Genomic DNA, 19,808 nt, shown 5'->3' with positions numbered 1-19,808 from the left:
AGGAAAGCTGGCCTGGTGACGTGAGACTGAACCCACTTCAGGGTGACAAGCCTCCCACATGACTGCCCTGCCAAAAACAAGGATTGTGAGACGAATCCTGTTAAAAGGTTTTGTAACGTGAATCTGCTGAAGGGAAGTTTTTGCAAAGTGAATCCCCCTAAGAGGAGGCTCTGTGAGCTGGTCCCCTCAGAGGGGACATGTGGAACCTGCTGGGTGTGGGCAGTCACCCTGGGTGGGTGGTGGGTTCAGACCCCACTCTGGGGCCTCACCTTGTGCTTTGCCTAATAACCTTCCTTAACTGGGTACCCCCTTCCCCCAACATCTTTCTTCTGTTTTCAGCTGAAGATGGCACTTAAGGTGATGGCTTGGGCCATTTCAGAGAGTGACTCCATTTTCCTGGGTATCTCCCAAGTATACAAGAAGTATACACACTATTAAACTTCTGTTTTTTCTCACTTATTACAGGAGGGCCTAAGCCAAGAACCTAGAAAGGTATAGGGAAAAGTATTTTTCATCCTTATCCATGCAGTTGAGTACTATGCAGCAACAGCAAGGAATGGACCATCAACCCATGCAAAGACATGGATGAATTTTATGTATGTATTGCCAAGTGAAAGAATCCACTCTGAAGAGGCTACACAGTGTGACCAATTTACACAACATTCTGGAAAAGGCAAAACTACACAGGTGGTAAACAGTTCATGGGGTGGCTTTGGGGTAGAAGTATTCCATGCAATTCTATACTGACACACACACTATGAGTTTGTCAAAACCCAGAGATTTTTTTCCAGCCCAATGAATAAGGTAGGACATCCAGTTGGTGTCAGAGTATCGGTCGTTGGCGTGGGAAAAACTGCATGCACACCACACGTGCATTTTTGAAGCTTGAGAAACACCAGACACCGTTCTCAAAGGTTATTAATCCCCTGCAGAATGTGGAAATGAGAATTCATCAGTGGCCCTTCCTCTCTAGTCAGTGATGGACATCAGGACTCTGCGTGTTTGACAAGTGTACCAAGGATCCTTATGAGTGAACCTTGTGAAAGCATGGCTGACAAGATAAGGACCAGCTCTTAACATGGCTCAAATCTCATCAGGTATGGCCAGAGGGGTCATTTCAGTGTTACTTATATCTCCTTTGAACAGAAGCACCAGCATTTCCTTTATGGGACACATGCTGGTCTGCTTTACTGTCTTGTCCACACATGGCCTTTTTACTGGAACCTCCTTTTCATTCCCAACTTTGCCCTCCTGGACTTAATCTCATTCTACAGGAATCTGCTTACTTAGGCAGTCTCCTTCTGAAGAAAAGAAAAAAAAATACTTTTTTTTTTCTAAATTCAATGTATGGTTGGCAAAGTGAAGTAAGTACCAACATCTATAGGAAATACCCTAAGAGACTTAAGGGCATGAGGCTACCTGGGATCCACAGAACTGTCCCAAGGCCTCTGTCCAACTAAGTGACACTCAGAAAGTGATCAGGAGATGCATAGAGGTGTCTCACTTAGGGTCCAGGGATTAACTACCAGTCCTCCAAGCTCCCTGTATCTCCCCTTTCCCATATTATATAGCCTGAGTTCCCACCTCCTAGGTTTGGGGACATGCATCTGTGCATATTATGGGAAAAGACTACCCGGGACAGCAGAAGAGGGAATGCTGAGAAAAAGAGAAACTGCTCATGACTGCTTAAACCTGGGAATTCTTGAGCTCTAGTTTTAGGTACAGAGGCATTTACAGAAAGAGCTCTTCAATGCAATTAGAGGGGTAAGCTGAGCTCGGGGGACATGAGCTCAGCCCTAGAGACCTGGAGGAGCAGTGAGCAGAGCTGCTCCCCCTCCTCTATATGAAACCCAGGGTAGTTCCAGTTCTACTGCCTAAGAAAAAGATATCTTCCAAAATTTAAATTGATTTTGGTTCACATGTTAATATGAAATAAATGTTAAACTTGGAGAAGATGGTATTTGTTCTATCAACCAAAAAATAATGCAGGAGGCTGCAAACAACAAAAGAGTTTATTTTGGGGGGGTCTTAAGAATTGCAATTCAGGAGACACAGACTTGGTAACCGCAGAGGAGTGTTCAGGAGAACAGCAAGAGTCAGGGGCTTATAAAGACAAAAAGCCACAGGTTGTTAAAACTTGCCTGGTGAGAATTGTAATTAATGCTGATGAGAGTCAGAAAATATTTGTCCTTGGGAATCACAAGTTGTTTTAGGGTAGGGGTGCAACATGTAGACAGGCTGTCATGAGTTTCTGGCAGATATTCTGGATGACTTCATCAGGTCAAAAGGTGAGATTCCATCCAGGCTGAGAGATGCATTAGGTCACACTTCCTTAAGGGTCTTCCGGCTCCATTTTAGAGAACTCTCTCAGCAATACTGACTCCGTTTTGATTTTCCTTTCCCAGTTCTGGGAAAATCAGAAGTGTGTCTTCTTTTGGAAAAATCTCTGTAGCATGAATAGTTGGGATATGATCTTGCCAAATTCTAGCCAGCATGAACTTCAAATTTTCCAAAATAAATAGATAGATATTAACTTAAGACATTCTTTTTCTATTATTTATCTATTTTATATGTATTAGTGTATATATGTCAATCCCAATCTCCCAATTCATCCCACCCACCACCCCCAGTCGCTTTCCCCCCTTGGTGTCCATACGTTTGTTCTCTACATCTGTGTCTCTATTTCTGCTTTGCAAACCAGTTCTGTACCATTTTTCTAGATTCCACATGTATGTGTTAATATACGATATTTGTTTTTCTCTTTCTGACTTCACTCTGTATGACAGTCTCTAGGTCCATCCACGTCTCTACAAATGACCCAATTTCATTCCTTTTTATGGCTAATATTCCATTGTATATATGTACCACATCTTCTTTATCCATTTGTCTGTTGATGGGCATTTAGGTTGCTTCCATGACCTGGCTATTGTAAATAGTGCTGCAATGAACATTGGGGTGCATGTGTCTTTTTGAATTATTGTTTTCTCTGGATATATGCCCAGTAGTGGGATTGCAGAGTCATATGGTAATTCTATTTTTAGTTTTTTAAGGAACATCCATGCTGTTCTCCATAGTGGCTGTATCAATTTACATTCCCACCAACAGTACAAGGTTCTCTTTTCTCCACACCCTCTCCAGCATTTGTTGTTTGTAGATTTTCTGATGATGCCCATTCTAACTGGTGTGAGGTGATACCTCATTATAGTTTTGATTTGCATTTCTCTAATGATTAGTGATGTTGAGCAGGTTTTCATGTGCCTCTTGGCCATCTGTATGTCTTCTTTGGAGAAATATCTATTTAGGTCTTCTGTCATTTTTTGATTGGGTTGAAGACAAACATTCTTTGCTTGACCAAACTTTAGGCTCCTAAAGCTTCTCTTATGCCCATCTATGCACTTCCTTGTAAAATCCAGTTTTAGCAAGAATGCTGCTAAGTCAGTTCAACGAGAATCCACCACCCTCGATATCTGCTCAGGTTCCTCATTCTCTGCTATTCCATAGGTGATGTCTGATCACCATGGAGTGTCTTCTGAAAGAAACCTGCTCATCAGTTTAGCCAGAATTCCCCTTACCCATGATGCTTCCTCTTAGTAATTTTCTATCCACTGACCTCCCAACCCTGCTCGTTGGCTATAAATTCCCACTTCATCCTGTATTTGGAGTTCACCCCAATCTCTCTCACCCAATACAAAATCCCACTGCAGTGGTTCCTATACCAATTGGGGAGATAGCTCACCCCCAGAATAAAATCTTCCTTATGATGCTTTGTCGAGGAACATTCAATTAACTGTCAAGTTAAGAAGAAAACTTGATAGTTAATTGAATTAAGAAGAAAAAAGGGAATTTTTATTTGAACCAAACTGAGGATTATAAGTCGGGAAGCAGATTCTCAGAAAGCTCTGCCTGTTAGAACTCTAGGACATAGTCAAGTACATTTTTGAGACAAACGATCATACATCAAAATGACATATTTACAGAAAGTTCACCAAGGATACATAGTCCAGGTAAGCCCATACAAAGCGAGCTGCAAGCCATCATTACCCCCTACAGAGCTGGGAAAGAACATTATTCTTTTAAGAAGTTACATTGCTAGCTTAAGAAGAAAAAAAAATTGATCTTTATGGTTGAGCAGGCACCGCCATCTTTGAGGAGCTCTGGTTAACGTGTAATGCAGATGCACATAGCACGTTATGGAGGGAGGAGGTCCAAACACAGAAAATTTTATGTTTAATTTTTTTCTTGTCCCGCCTTAAAATATAAATTTATTTCATCAGCTTTAACAAGTATCACTGAAGTTTTTTCTTTAACACTAACATTCTTTCGGATAGCTGTGGGAATATAGATAAGGAAAATGGGAAAATATTTAGAAATTAACAACAAATTATGTGATGCCATCCACGCTTGGCCCCATGAAGTCCCCGATACTGAGCCCAGGGCTGAGTCTCTGGTGAACCGGGAGCAGAAATGGAAATCATGGTCGCTCTGGTTTCCATCACCAGCACAGATAATTCCAGCCCTTGCTAAACTGAATAAGCCATTCCAAACGCAGGAACCACAGACGTTGTTCGGGATCCCACCACGGCCCACTTGGACCCAGCGAGGTCCCCGCCCGAGGCCGAGTCGCGCCCCGAGCACTCGCAGGACACGAGTCTCCAGGCGCGAAAGCGGATTTCGACCTAAACCGTTTTCAACATGTTAACAGGGAAACATTCCAGCATTCACTACGAAAGGGCTCACAGCTCTAAGCTCGTACCTACAGTTGTCCGAAACACTTAACTTGAAGCCCCGAGGGAGCAGCCCGGCTCCCCGGACACCAGCCGAATCCAACGCACACAAACGCTGAGACTGGAGGTGTGTCTGGTCGGGGTAGGGGCCGAGCCGGAAACAGCCGGGAGCTGGGCGGGAAGGCTCAGGCCTCGCCCTCGCCCACGCCCACGCCGCTCCGCCCCGCCTCTCCCTGAGTAAGGCCCCGCCCCTCTTGCGTAATTTCCTGCCGATGCGGAAGCGGATTTCGGGAGCGAAGGTCCCCTCGGGTGAGTGAGCCCCTCGACTCTGAGAATTAGAGGCGCGCCCCACAGCCCGCTCCGGACCGCATCCATCACACACAGGTTCTGGGGGTCCCCGTTCTCGCTCCTCTGGCCTGCGTCGCCCTGAGACTCGGGATGCCGGGCGCTCGGCTGCCGGGTCCGAATCCGCGTCCGTTTCCGGTCAAAATCGCTCCGCGGCCGTCCCCGTCAGGCCTTTCTGCCTTCGGTCTCTTCTCCGTCTCCCGGCCCGACCCGCGCCGTGTCAGGTCCCCACTCGCGACGTGGACTCTCGCCCTTCGCGCCCCTCTCGGCCCCTCAGGGCAGCCTGGGACGCCGAGCCCTCCCGCGGCCCTGGGACTCCACAGACCCCAGTGTTCTCCTGAGACCACCTGCCCATCCTGGGCCTCCTGCGGCCTGGCCGTGCCGCTCGCGGCCCTTCGCGGTCACCGCCTCAGAAGGGCCCTAGAACCCCGGGCTGGGGGCAGGGGACCAGTCCTGTCCAGTGACACCCCGTGTCCTTCTGTCGCAAATCCTGTCCGCTGGCGATACCGGCCGACGTGTGTCCACATTCCTGATGTCTCACGGGCAGAGCATCTTTGTTCCCACCCCTGTGGATGTCGAGTGGGCGGGGGAGGATGAGACAGCACAAGGAGACCGATGGAGTAAAGGAGAGTGAGGACTTGAAAAGTGAAATAGAGGAGGGAGGGAGGTGGGTGCAATGGAATTGGAAAGACAAAATACAGGTGAAAAAGAAAGTGACCTGGGCAAGAAGCAGTATGGTACATGAAAATAGACAAAAAGGAGACCAAGAGGGAGATGGCCAAGGACGGAGTAGGTGAGGGGCATTTCACCAAGAGTAGCGGTTGGGGAAAATAGAAGGATAGATTACAAATCATTAGATGTTTAATTTTGAAATTACTTTTCTTTTTAAATGTATTGTGTCAGGTTCAGATCATGAGGCCTCAGTGCTTTCCCTGTCTTTATTGTATACTAAAAGTATTCTTTAGTGCTTAGTAAAGAAGTTTTACACTATTTTTCAGTGCAGTTGGTAGGGATATTGATGAATTTTGTCTTTAAAGTCAAAACCAGGTAGTTTAAAACAGGTAGTCCAGTATTCAACAGCATCCTTTCTCCTGTATGTGACTTTTTAATTTATTGGTCTGTGAGCTAGTTTCCAACCAAGTATATGCTCTTTTCAAATCCCCTTTGTTTTTTTTTGTTTGTTTGTTTTGCAAATATTGAATGATAGGCTGAATGGTTCTAGAACTTTGTTCTCACAGACCTCCTTTGTTCATGATGAATACATTATTCAGAGCTATTTCCACAGCGGAACTTTTGTGTTTTCCAATGCCGATAATTAAGTGTTCTTAATATTATATTTTTTGATATATTCATGGAAATGTATATTTTGATATTTATTATGGAAAAGAGAAATTAAATGATTTTCATCCGTATGATTAAAAGCATGACAGAGAACTTGCCCTTGCTCGGGAGAATTAAATATGATCTGGAATCTTTAGGGGCAGGGGTGAGAATGGTAAGCCTTGCCACTATCCAGTCCAGACCGCCCCATGCCTGTGAGGCCAGTAATGGTTACTCTCTCCTGTTCACATCTCTTCCTGCCCCCAAACACACACACATAGTACAAAGGCAGCTGGTAGGGAAAGACCAAGATTTTTTAAACTAAGCACAGAGCAAAGTTATTTCTCCAATGAGGAGATGACACTTGGCTCTGGGAAGGGAGCTTGGAGGAGAAAGGGCAATGCAGTTTGGATGTTAAGGAATGGAAGAGAGCCTGGGAAGCTCAGGAATCGGAGAAAAGGAGACCTCTGCCCATCCTTACTTGGGGATCCTGTGCTCAGCAGGTACTAGAAGACACTGTGAGGATGGTGACTTGAAAGGGAGGGTCACACCAACTCACATTCCCATATCTGCCCTGTGATGTGTGGGCTTTACAGGGTAGAAGGGTGTATGGAGTAAAGGGCAGAGAAACTTAGCTGTTGGTCTCCATGTAGGAGTTTATCGTCCCTGCTCCCTGGTAGTTCAGCAGACAGCAGAGGACTATTTTTTCCAAATGTTGAATTTCTCCCTACATATGTGGTTGTGGCCAGGAAGGGGATACGTTGTTTGAAGACCTGAATGGCACATTCTCAACACTCAGGAGTGACTTCTTGCCTGCGAGAGACCCTCAGAGGAGGAAGAAGATGAGGAGTCAGGAATAAATCTTTATCTGGAAAAGGTCATACTATCTGTTGATCTGTCCTCTCCTTCCTGAAATGCTGTTTTTAGGACGTGCCAAAATCTGACTCTCAGATATCCTGCCTAACACATTTCCTCACTCACTGATGGCCTCTCCTATCTCCAGACCAATTCTATCCCACTGTCAGCCAGTGACATGGAACTTGTGAAGTGGCTTCATTTAGGGTATCGTTATGAGAAATGCTGCATGCCCAGACATTGATTAGAGGCAAGGACTGGGCACCATAGTGTCAGTAAGATTTGCCAGTAGGGATTGCATAGTGACCAGATCTGGATGTACTATAGACCAAGATTAAAGAAACTGCACACATTGGTACTGAATTAATGTCAGGAATACCTAAAAAGTCATGGAGAAGGGGAAATTTGTTCTACCTGATTTTGTAATACATTTAAAGCTTAACAAAGTGAATCTGTGTATTTGGCCTCAAAATATTAATGATTTGCAATAGAAGGGAGAGATTAGAGACTTAGCCATGACAAATTAAGGTGGCATTTCATCCACATCATATAGTATATTTTATTCCGTAATTGTTCAAAAATAGAATCAACCCAAATGTCTAACAGTAAGAGGATTTTAACACTGTTCACGTCACATCCGTCCCAGGGAGACTTTGGTGTTCATGGATTTGTAAAGAATTGACTTTTCTACAGATATTTGAGGGTTCTGCCTCTTTGGGTATTTGGGGTTTCATTGCTGGGCCAAGAGATGGTACGTTTCATTTTGTAATAGATTCTGGCACGATTCCCTGTACACACATAATACACAACTGTAAAGAAATCCTCATCCATCATCAACTCCTGAGGTTTCCCCCATACTTTAACCAGGATTCATTTTAAATGTATTTATTTATTTATTTTTGGCTGTGTTGGGTCTTCATTGCTGTGTGCGGGCTTTCTCTAGTTGCGGCGAGTGGGGGCTACTCTTCGTTGCAGTGCGCGGGCTTCCCACTGCGGTGGCTTCTCGTTGCGGAGCACAGGCTCTAGGAGCACAGGCTTCAGTAGTTGCGGCACGGAGGCTCAGTAGTTGTGGCTCATGGACTCTAGACGCAGGCTCAGTAGTTGTGGCGCACAGACTTAGTTGCTCCGCGGCATGTGGGATCTTCCTGGACCAGGGCTCGTACCCGTGTCCCACCAGGGAAGCCCCTCATTTTATATATATATATATATTTTATATATATATATACATATATATATATATGGTTGTAGATTTGGATAAAATGACAACTCTGTTTTAAATTTCCATTTTACTAATTACTTGAGACTGAATGATTGTTGCTCTTCATAGACATGTATATGGAAAATGAATTTTTCTACTTATTTTCTGCTTATAGTTTATAGTTTAATTATACACACACATATACATGCACACTTTGTTCTGAAAACATTGATGAAGTGAAACCAAAATCCTTCCTTCATGGCCTTTGCTTTTTTTTCTTTCCTTTGTAAGGTGTCACCTATTTCATAGTATAAAATATTATGTTCATTTAGTCATAATATATTGTTTGTTTCAACTATTTAATTTAATTATTTTAAAGTTTCACATAATATAGGTTCAGATGTAATTTGACCTGTCTCTATTTTTTTTTCCTTTTTCACAATTATTTTGGCTGTATCCTCATCCCAAATCAAAACTGAGACAAAATTGACTTTTAGGATAATTCTCATTTTTTATGTGAAATGTCACGTATGACTTTGGAGGTGGGGTATACTTGACTTACAGTGTTGTGTTTCAGATGTACAGCAAAGTGGTTCAGTTATACATATACATATATACATTCTTTTTTAGATTCTGCATATGACTTTTAAATTTGAGTTGCACCAAATTTCTGCAGTCACTGAGACTTTTTTTGTCACCATGTCTTCTAGTCTAAGAATTTGGTTTTGCAGGCTTTATTCATGTCGTATTTATGTCCTCAAAAAGTTTTAAAATTTCTTTACATGGGTTTGCAAATTTATTTCAAGTGAGAGTCATAATATTTTGCTGTTGTACATAGAGATGGGCTTTTGTGTGTTTACCTAGTTTTTAAATTATTGTTACTAAACAGGAAATATTGATTTCAGTATATTATGATTGGATCTGTTCTCTTTAAAAAAATTAGGTATGACAATTAAAATGATTCCCCAATTTTTTTTTTGTTTAAAATCATATCTTCTGAGAATCCATACAGTTTCAGTTCTTTGATGCTGTTTTTGAATTTCCTCTCCTTTCCTCTCTTTTCTTGGTTCTGATTCAAGCACCCAGTGCCCTGATTTCTAGGATACTTCCTACTTCTATTTCCTTCTGATAATTTTTGAATACATTAGACCTCAGACAGGCCATCTTTATCCTGTGCCCAACCAAATAAGTTTAGTTCTCTGCTAACCTGTCTTTAGGTTTATATAGTAACACCGTATTGTAACTTAATATTTATGTTTATTAAGTTGTAAATGCATTAAGGGGAGGCAGTAATCATGTCATTGTTTTGCTTTACTGTATGCCCAGCCTGTAGCACTAAGTCTGACTTGTAATCGGTGCCCAACAGTATCTGAGAAACAACAAAAAATTGTTTTATGTTTCCTTTTCTTTTTCTCTCATATCCTTCCACCTCCCCCACCATAATTTCACTACCCACACCCTGTGCCAGACAACCATCATCCAATTCTTAAAACTCATTAAACCTTTTTGAATTACTTAACTCCATTCTTCAACAAAAGGCTCATTTACAAACACAAGTCTTCCTGTCATCTTCTTGCTCTCAGTTCTCCAGTGAATTCCCATTAGCTTTAGAAGAAGGACCAATCCAATTACAGTGGCCTATGGGCCCTGAAATCTACTTGCCTGACACCCTCTCCAAGTCTTCCTGTCACTCAACTGCCTTCCAATGTGTTCCCATTTCCTGGGGTACAGCCCATTCTATGATGTGTCCATGATTTTATACTTGTTCCTAAATCAGAAAGAAAAAACAAACTTCTGAACCTATTTCCATCTCTGCAAAACTGCCTCAGACTTTTTGCCCAATTGAATTTTTAAGGTGTCATAAATAATGTGCATTTCTAGAGAGCTTCCCCACCTCCACAAATGAAACACTTTAGTATATGTTCACAGAGTAGTATCCTTGTCATTATTTTTTTTTGTTTTTTGTTTTCATTATTTCTTTAATCTGTTCTAAGCTAGTATTTTAACTCCATAAGGACAAGTCATCTCTCTGCTTTATTCATCAGTATGATTTCACTCCCTGCTATGGTCTTGGCTCTGAGTTGACATGAAACATATTCATTTATGGCAAAAGGAGATCATCACTTACCTCAAATATGTTGCAGTAAATGGGCTGAAAAGACATAGACCATCTCAGAAATACATGAAAATCAAATAGTTGATAGAAAGTAATACATACTAAATCCTTTTTTTTACTGTCAGAAGAGTATAATTTTAAAAAAGAAAATTACAAAGAATTTCTTATGGGATCAAGTATTTCTTATGCCTATATCTAAAATGGAAATATATTGCTCGATTTTCCTTCAGAAATAATATCCTTCTATAAAGTAATGTCTTAAAATTTTTAAATGTTTAATTTCCTTTTTAATATCAGTTTTTAAAAATATGCTACTTAGATGGGAATTCCCTGGTGGTCTAGTGGTTAGAATTCAGGCTCTCACTGCCATGGCCCGGGTTCAATCCCTGGTCGGGGAACTGAGAGCCCCCAAGTCCCACAGCACAGCCCCACCCCCCAAAACAAATCCTATTTCGAGACAGAAAGTAGAATGGTGGTTTCCAGGCATTGGTAGGAGGGGGCAGTAAGGAGTAGTTGTTTACTGGGTACAGAGTTTCAGTTTTACAAGATGAAGAGAGTGTTGGAGATGGATGCCAGTGATGGTTGCACAATATTATGAATGTATTTAACACCACTGAACTATACATTTAAAAATGACGAAGATGGTAAATGTTATGTGTATTTTACCACAATAAAAAAATTAAATTCTGTCTACAATAATATCAGTCCTGAAACTGATCATTTATTCTGGAAATCCTTAATATTTTGAGGATTGTAGGGTTTTGCAGTTTTTAGGACATGAGCTAGATCTGACTTGAAGAGACCTAACACTGGATGAGCTTTTTCTCACTTGGTAGTAAAAACGAAAGATATTTTCCTTCTGTAGATATTTAGCACAAACACTTACACTTCTGTCGAGTCACACTTATGTCCACAACCTGAGAAAATGTTGGTAGATTACAAATCCTCCTACAAATAAAAATAAAGAGCAGGAAGGGGTCTCTGGGCTGCAGATTCTCAGTACTGCCCAGAACAACCAAAATCCATAAAACCCTGAAGTCTCTGAGAAAAGGCATGAAGTTTGCTTTTGAGACTTTTAGAAGAAGCAGAATTAAAGGATATAATTTGTTGTCCTTAATTTCATCTACAGGGTTTATCTAAAGAGGCATTTCTTGATACATTTATCTTGATTGGGACCCAAGTTAATCAGATTTGTCCTTTGGATTACAACACTGATGAGGTTGCCAACTGCATTAAAAGAGAGTTCACTATCAAAATGATGCATTTTCTAGAAAGAGAAAGAAGCTCTGAACTCTGGAATGTTGTGTCAGCATCCTCGATAAATATTTGGTTTCACTGGATTTTCCATCTGTTTGGGTTCTGGTGAGTACTGGAGATCATTTTCACCAGGAGGGATAGCCCTCCTTTATTTTGTAAATGATTTTTTGTGAATAGAAGTGTTCATTTTGGTAAGACTTCAGTGACAGGATCTCTGAGGAATTGACATTCAAACAGATTGAAGGAAATAAGTATGGGGTAGGAAATTGTGTTTGTGGATTTGAGTAGAAATGAAGGATAATAGTGAATAGTGTAGAAGTAATAACAAAGCTAAATTGTATTTGTGATGTTCTGAGAGAGCATATAAAATGTCAACCCAGGCTTCCCTGGTGGCGCAGGGCTTCCCTGGTGGCGCAGTGGTTGAGAGTCCGCCTGCCGATGCAGGGGACACGGGTTCGTGCCCCGGTCCAGGAAGATCCCACATGCCGTGGAGCAGCTGGGCCTGTGAGCCGTGGCCACTGAGCCTGTGCGTCCGGAGCCTGTGCTCCACAACGGGAGAGGCCACAACAGTGAGAGGCCCGCGTACCGCAAAAAAAAAAAAAAAAAAAAAAAGTCAACCCTTGGATGTCTGGTGGAGACATTGAAAAGTTTAGAGACTAGATAAAGAGTAATATTTGGGGAAAGTGGGAGATAATGTCCTGAGATCTATTTCCTTTCTAGTGTATGTTTGTTTCAAAAAAAAAAAGAAGCAAACTCAGAAATGGAATTCAGATATGAGTTTTGTCACTTTCAATTTAGAAAAAGTAATGGAAGAAATTGAAACAATTGAATAAATATGTGGGCATACCTGGGCAGTGTACGTAAGTAGAGAAGGATGAAGGAGTAGGATGGAGTCTTGAGATCCTCCAACAATATTGTTTGAGAAGTTCTTGGCAAGTGATAAGGAGTTAGAATGACAAGATTCCTTTGAAGATTGTAGACTGAGATGTTAGAGAAACCTAGGAAAGAGTATGTTCCCAAAAAGAGGTCATGTTATACTTTTTATTAAGCTCTAGATAAAAGCCTGAGGCACATACATTGGATTTATTTATACAGATATTATCGGTACGATAAGTGGTGACTGGGATGTGAGGATTCGGCAACTGCACCTTCATCTTTTAGTTTGATTGTAAAGGCAAGTAGGGAAAAGTAGGGATGGATTGAGGCACCAGAGGGCTGGAACGGAGCTGGAGAAACTGCTAGTGCACAGAGTAAGAATGATTCAACCTAAGAAGTTCCACAGTGGTTACTAGAGGTGGGGACACATGTGACATGAATCAGGGATCCCTATGGTTCGGAATTCGGAGGGGATTGCACAGTTCTGAACACCAGGGGTTAATTAGCATACAAAACTCAATGGTTTTTCACATTCTGCTCTCTAAATTGAAGGTATTTATATCTTCTTTACTAGCAACAATAGTCATAGCCTTCTTGCGTTTGATCCTGGTAGAGGAGAGCTCTAGCCCTATTTCTCTTAGAGCACATTGCATGTTTCTTTTGGTTGTCCAGGGGGCTACTTCCAGGTGAAACGTTGGGGCTTCATGATAAGTGAATATGGAGGTTGTGAACAGCTAGAGTCTAATGACTTTTTTCTTCTTCCTCAGCTTTGCCTCCTGTTGCTTGGACTGTGTGTAAATGAAAACCCAGAAGTCAGCTGGCAGCTGAGCTAGTTACAATGGAATCACAGGTAAGTAGGAAATTACTCTTTCTACTGAAATTGCATCTCTATTTTCAGTATATGGACATATTTCTCCTACAGGCACATGTTCTAAGCACACTCGAGAGATTTTTCAAGGTTCTGAGCTTCAGTTAAGTTTCCCCAGAATTCTGGAATGGTCTTGTTGGATCAAGGACTCATCAAGTGGCAACTCCTTCCCAACATCACACTAAGATATTCCAGTCTCTGTTAATGCTGTGTATTCATAGAAGAGATGAGAGAGGTTTTCTTTTTCTCATCAAGACCATGGCCTAGTTGGCAAAAAAAAAAAAAAATTAGTCATTAACCACTTTATTAACTGTAATGAGCTTAGGATTGAAGTGAATACTGGTGATGAAGATGAGTGAGGAGGAAAACATTACAAACCAATAGAGAGTCAGATATTTCCACAGGTGAGGTCAGTCAATCCAGTGTTACAGGTGCTGGGGGGAATCTCAGAGCCTCTGGCTTGAGATGCTGAATCATTTATCCTTTATAATGAACACCTCAGTTTTGTAGAGATAAAAGCCTACACCTGCTGATCCCAAGACCTGTTTGCATTCTAGTCAGTTGTGCAGAATCCTGGATGTTGCTTCAGTATTCTCTGCCATTTCATGAATAATAAACCTAAAAGTTATATTTAAGAAATATTTGCTAGATAGTTAGTACTTTACACATTAGCTCATTAGATCTCTCAGAACTCATAACAGATTATTAAACCATTTCACTGATGAAGAAACTGAGACCATAAAGGGGAATAATCTAACCATAGCCATGCTTTTTTTTTTTTTTAATACATTTTTGGCTGTGTTGGTTCATCGTTGCTGCACATGGGCTTTCTCTAGTTGCGGCGAGCAGGGACCACTCTTCATTGCAGTGCGTGGGCTTCTCATTGCAGTGGCTACTCTTGTTGTAGAGCATGGGTTCTAGGCGCACAAGCTTCAGTAGTTGTGGCACGCAGGCTCTAGAGCACAGGCTCAGTAGTTGTGGCGCACGGGCTTGGTTGCTCCGCAGCATGTGGGATCTTTCCAGACCAGGAATCAAACCCGTGTCCCCTGCATTGGCAGGCAGATTCTTAACCACTGCGCCACCAGGGAAATCCCACCATAGTCGTGCTTTAAAAGTGGCATATCATGGATACTTCATCCCTTGTGAGAAGTCTTTAAAAGATTTACTTGAAATTGGTTGAGAAGACTGTTTTCGATATAAGTTTTCAAGTGGAAATGTTATAATCATGATCTGGAAGTCATAATTACAAATTTATTGGGAAATCTCCAGGTTATATTACACCACACATCGTGTGTTATCTCTTTTTTTTTTTTTTTTGCGGTATGCGGGCCTCTCACTGTTGTGGCCTCCCCCGTTGCGGAGCACAGGCTCCGGACGCGCAGGCTCAGCGGCCATGGCTCACGGGCCCAGCCGCTCCGCGGCATATGGGATCCTCCCAGACCGGGGCACGAACCCGTATCCCCTGCATCGGCAGGCGGACTCTCAACCACTTGCGCCACCAGGGAGGCCCTGTTATCTCTTTATAATGAAGTTTTATGTACCTAGAGTGTGTATGTCTCTGTAGGTATATCCGAAAGTCAGATGTTCATGTCAACACTGAGAATGATGTGATTGGACCCAAAATACCGTTTGAGATTTCTGTACACTCGACCCCCACCTCCTTAGTGCTTGACACCTGTACCATCCTCCCCTGACAGAGATGGCCCTATCTGAAACAATGTCCATAATATTTTAGGAATCAGTGACCTTCAAGGATGTAGCTGTAGACTTCACCCAGGAAGAGTGGGCCCTACTGGACACATCCCAGAGGAAACTATTCAGAGATGTGATGCTAGAGAACATCAGTCATCTGGTCTCAGTTGGTGAGTCTCTTACTCTTTATTATGTATGTATTCATTCATTCAACAAGTATGCAGAAAAACTCCCATTTCTTACTCCAAACTCTGTCTTGATCCTTTCATAACTCTCACAACTACCTTATCACAGTTTTCTTTACTTCTTACTTACATTTAGTTTGTCAATCCCACTACAGTGTAATCTTCCTGACATAATTTTGTGTCTTTCTTGCTACTCAATCTCTGATGCTCAAACAGTGGTGGGAATTATTTTTGTATGGGTGAGTAAATGTATTGATTTTTAAAAATGTATTTCGCAGCAAGGACTGGTTTGATCAGATCACAGTGTTAAAAATAACAGATATATTGTTTTCCACATAGAACTTAGATTTTTGTGGTGTATTTATTGGAAGCTGTATTTATTGGATTGTTTTTGGAGGTTGTATTTTTTGAATTCTTTTTGGATATAATATTAAAACACCGTAGAATGAAAATATTGCAGATTCCACAGTCTGTCTTTGAACTTGGGCATGGGCGTTAGCTGTGACAGGTTCTTAATGTCTTTGGGAACAAGTTCAACAGCTATCATTTTGCTGGTCAGAGTATACATGTTGTTTTCAACGTACTCTTCTCTGTGCTGACCCTCAGAGGTTATTGTATTCTTCCTCATTAGTCTGCCCTGTACTGATGTGCTGTTATGAGCACAGAACTCAAAATCCACATATCTTTCTCCTACAAACAGGCAATCAGCTCTACAAATCAGATGTGATTTCCCATTTGGAGCAAGGAGAGCAACTTTCAAGAGAAGGGTTAGGTTTTCTGCAAGGCCAGAGTCCAGGTGAGATCCAAGAAGCTGTGCTTCAATAGGAGGAGGAGCCTGGTCAGTGAGTGAATAGGCCCTAAGAAATATCACATGAAGATATCTAAGTTTAGTGATATTTTTGAAATTTAGACTATATCATAGAAAAATTTTTCAGATGTCATACCTTGCAGGTATCAATTTTCTATTCACGTGTCTTTCTGCCTTTGTCTTTGGCTTTAGGCAAGGTGAAATTTATATACTCACTGGAGCTAATAAACATTCACAGAAAGTCCCTTTTCATGGTCCTGTTCTATGAATAGGATCTTCTCTTTTCCTCCTCAACTTGCCATCTTCTTTTTTTTTCCTTCCTCTTAAGTGTGTGTTTGTTTATTTATTGGCTGCCCCGGGTCTTCATTGTGGCACATGGGCTCTTCATTGTGGCATGTGGGCTTCTCTAGTTGTGGCATGTGGGCTCAGTAGTTGTGGCTCCCAGGCTCTCTAGTTGTGGTGTGGGCTCTAGAGTGCGTGGGCTCAGTAGTTGCAGCACACAGGCTTAGTTGCCCTGTGGCATGTGAGATATTAGTTCCCTGACCAGGGATCAAACCTGCATCCCCTGCATTGGAAGGCAGATTCTTAACCACTGGACCACCAGGGAAGTCCCCACCATCTTCATTTTATTTTTCTCGTATTTCAGTCCTGAGAATGATAATTGTTATAGTCCTATAATGTGTTTCTTCTCTTTAGAATATTCCTTAATTTGATGTTCTTTCGTTTTTTTTCTCTTCAGACTATTCCTTAATTTGACATTCTTTGCCATCTGCGTGTCAGTATTTGAAACATACACAAATGGGCATTAGGTCTCTTCACCATTTTAATTCCTAATACCACTATAGAGATTTATTTTTTTCCAGTCATTTCAGGTAGAGAAGATGATCTGAGAAAACAGGAAATGATATCCATGCAACATATCTACAAGAAGGACACATCTGTAATCAGTGCAATGGTAAGCTTCACGGATGTAAACGTGTTCTTCCAAATGAAGACCTAGGAAATGAATAAGTGGGGAATTTGGCACACTCACCTGATTTAATTAAAGTTGGGATCATGGGCTCTCACAGGAGAAAATTTTAGTTAGTTTGGTTTTAGGAAAGAAACATTAACCTGTAGTGAAAACCATAACTTGAGGTCTTATATAAACAGACAATTATATAATCATGGCTTATATTCCTAATCACTGAAACATAATAATGTCTTTAACATCTGTATAAACAGATGTCTCTGCAGTTGGGTTACTACAAAAGATAAAATCTATGCTTGCAAGAGAGTAATATCCCATGTTTATGTAAATAACATAGGGACAATTTTAACTGGAGTCTGTCACTGAATGATTACTCTAGAATTTATATGTAGAGGAATGAATGAAGGAATGAATAAATGTGGGCAAACCTGTAACAGTCTCTCATTTCCTTTCAAAAAGCAGAGGTCTCACAGTCAAGAGGATCCTTTGGAATGCAATGATTTCAGAGAAAAATTTACTGAAATCTTAACATTGACTCAATATGTGATACCTCAAGTGGGAAAGAAACCCTTTATCAGCCAAGATTTTGGAAAAGCCATCAGTTACTTGTCATCCTTTAATATACATAAGCAAATGCATGAGAGAAGTAAATCATATGAATGTCATCAACGTACGAATGCCTTTATTCAAAATTCTGCCCTTAGGCAGCACAATAATACTCAAACTGAAGAGAAAACATTTGAATGTCATGTATGTAGGAAAGCCTTCAGTAAAAGTTCTAACCTTAGACGACATGAGATGATTCACACTGGAGTGAAACCACATGGATGTCATCTGTGTGGGAAATCCTTTACTCATTGTTCTGACCTTAGAAAACATGAAAGAATTCACACTGGAGAGAAATTATATGGATGTCATCTGTGTGGGAAAGCCTTCAGTAAAAGTTATAACCTTAGGCGACATGAGATGATTCACACTAGAGAGAAACCAAATGAATGTCATCTGTGTGGGAAAGCCTTCACTCATTGTTCTGACCTTAGAAAACATGAGAGAACTCACTTTGGAGAGAAACCATATGGATGCCATCTATGTGGGAAGACATTCAGTAAAATTTCTTACCTTAGACAACATGAGAGAACTCACAATGGAGAGAAACCATATGAATGTCATCTATGTGGGAAGGCCTTCACTCATTGTTCTCACCTTAGAAAACATGAGAGAACTCATACTGGAGAGAAACCATATGAATGTCATCTATGTGGAAAAGCCTTCACTGAGTCTTCTGTCCTTAGACGACATGAGAGAACTCACACTGGAGAGAAACCATATGAATGTCATCTGTGTTGGAAAGCCTTCACTGATTCCTCTGTCCTTAAGCGACACAAGAGAACTCACACTGGAGAAAAACCATATGAATGTCACCTATGTGGGAAAGCCTTCAATCACTCTTCTGTCCTTAGACGACATGAAAGAACTCACACTGGTGAGAAACCATATGAATGCAATATATGTGGTAAAGCCTTCAATAGAAGTTATAACTTTAGATTGCATAAGAGAATTCACACTGGAGAGAAACCGCATAAATGTTATCTATGTGGGAAAGCCTTCAGTAAATATTTTAACCTTAAACAACACGAGAGAACTCATGCTGTAAAGGTAGTAAATGTGGAAGATTCACCACCCATAGCTTCAAAGTATAAACACTATTGTGGGCTCACACAGTGAAGAAATACTATGTTTATATTCAATGTATAACAGCCTTTATTCGTCCTTATTACTCCACTCAATTAAAGTTAATACAGGGCTTCCCTGGTGGTGCAGTGGTTGGGAGTCCGCCTGCTGGTGCAGGGGATACGGGTTCGTGCCCCGGTCCGGGAGGATCCCACATGCCGTGGAGCGTCTGGGCCCATGAGCCATGGCCGCAGAGCCTGCGCGTCCGGAGCCTGTGCTCCGCAACGGGAGAGGCCACAGCGGTGAGAGGCCCGCGTACCGCAAAAAAAAAAAAGTTAATACAAAGTGGAGAGAATCCATATGTATGTCACCTATGTAACAAAACATTTAGCAGTGGACTCAGGTGGGAGAACTGAAACTACAAATGGAATGAATGTGGTAGAATCTTCATCCTCAGCTGTGACTGTTAAACTAAATGGATAAATCACATGTCAGAGAAATTCTATGTCTGTAATCAGTGTGGAAATGCCTTGAGTTATAAATTATCCTTTAAATAAATAAGTAAACCGCACAAGAGAGAAATTCTAGACCTGTAATCACTGTGCACTCTCTTTTAACTTAGCACCACCCTTAGCATTCATGAGAAGATTCAGTGTCAGGTAACTGCTAAAAAAAGAAATAAGTGGGAATAAATTAGTACATGAAGGAGATTGAAGACATTTGGAATATCCCATTTCTGGAATGCCTAATATATTTACACTTATTCATGTAATGACAAAGTACTGCCCCTCCTAGTGATTCATAAAACACCCAGAAAGCTGGGAGAGCAGAAAGAAGCCAAGATAATCGGATCTTGCCCATATTCCCCTGTCACAACAGCCATGAATCCACAAATCACCAACTGGGAATGACACCCATGAGTC

The 19,808-nt window shown here is 41.4% G+C and overlaps 1 protein-coding gene across 8 annotated transcripts; it reads left to right on the top strand.

Moving 5' to 3' along the window:
- The first annotated feature begins 1,074 nt into the window (after positions 1-1,074).
- Positions 1,075-19,458, top strand: ZNF596 (zinc finger protein 596). Of its 8 annotated transcripts, none has more exons than XM_060086107.1 (8): positions 5,014-5,033; positions 7,139-7,266; positions 11,688-11,920; positions 13,459-13,541; positions 15,295-15,421; positions 16,137-16,232; positions 17,108-17,199; positions 17,674-19,458. In XM_060086107.1, the coding sequence occupies exons 4-8, from the start codon at positions 13,530-13,532 to the stop codon at positions 18,937-18,939; spliced, it is 1,593 nt and encodes a 530-aa protein (XP_059942090.1). In that variant the 5' UTR covers positions 5,014-5,033; positions 7,139-7,266; positions 11,688-11,920; positions 13,459-13,529; the 3' UTR covers positions 18,940-19,458. The 8 variants fall into 8 exon arrangements, with proteins under 8 accessions (XP_059942092.1, XP_059942093.1, XP_059942089.1 ...); XM_060086112.1 differs by having other exon boundaries at positions 5,033-5,108; positions 17,677-19,458; XM_060086105.1 differs by lacking the exon at positions 5,014-5,033 and adding an exon at positions 5,034-5,108.
- The last annotated feature ends 350 nt before the right edge of the window (positions 19,459-19,808 follow it).

The sequence above is a fragment of the Mesoplodon densirostris genome, chromosome 20 (genome assembly GCF_025265405.1).
Source record: "Mesoplodon densirostris isolate mMesDen1 chromosome 20, mMesDen1 primary haplotype, whole genome shotgun sequence".
NCBI classification, from domain to species: Eukaryota; Metazoa; Chordata; class Mammalia; order Artiodactyla; family Ziphiidae; genus Mesoplodon; species Mesoplodon densirostris.
The sequence above is the reverse complement of the archived record's forward strand: the minus strand, read 5'-3'. Positions and strand labels throughout refer to the sequence as shown.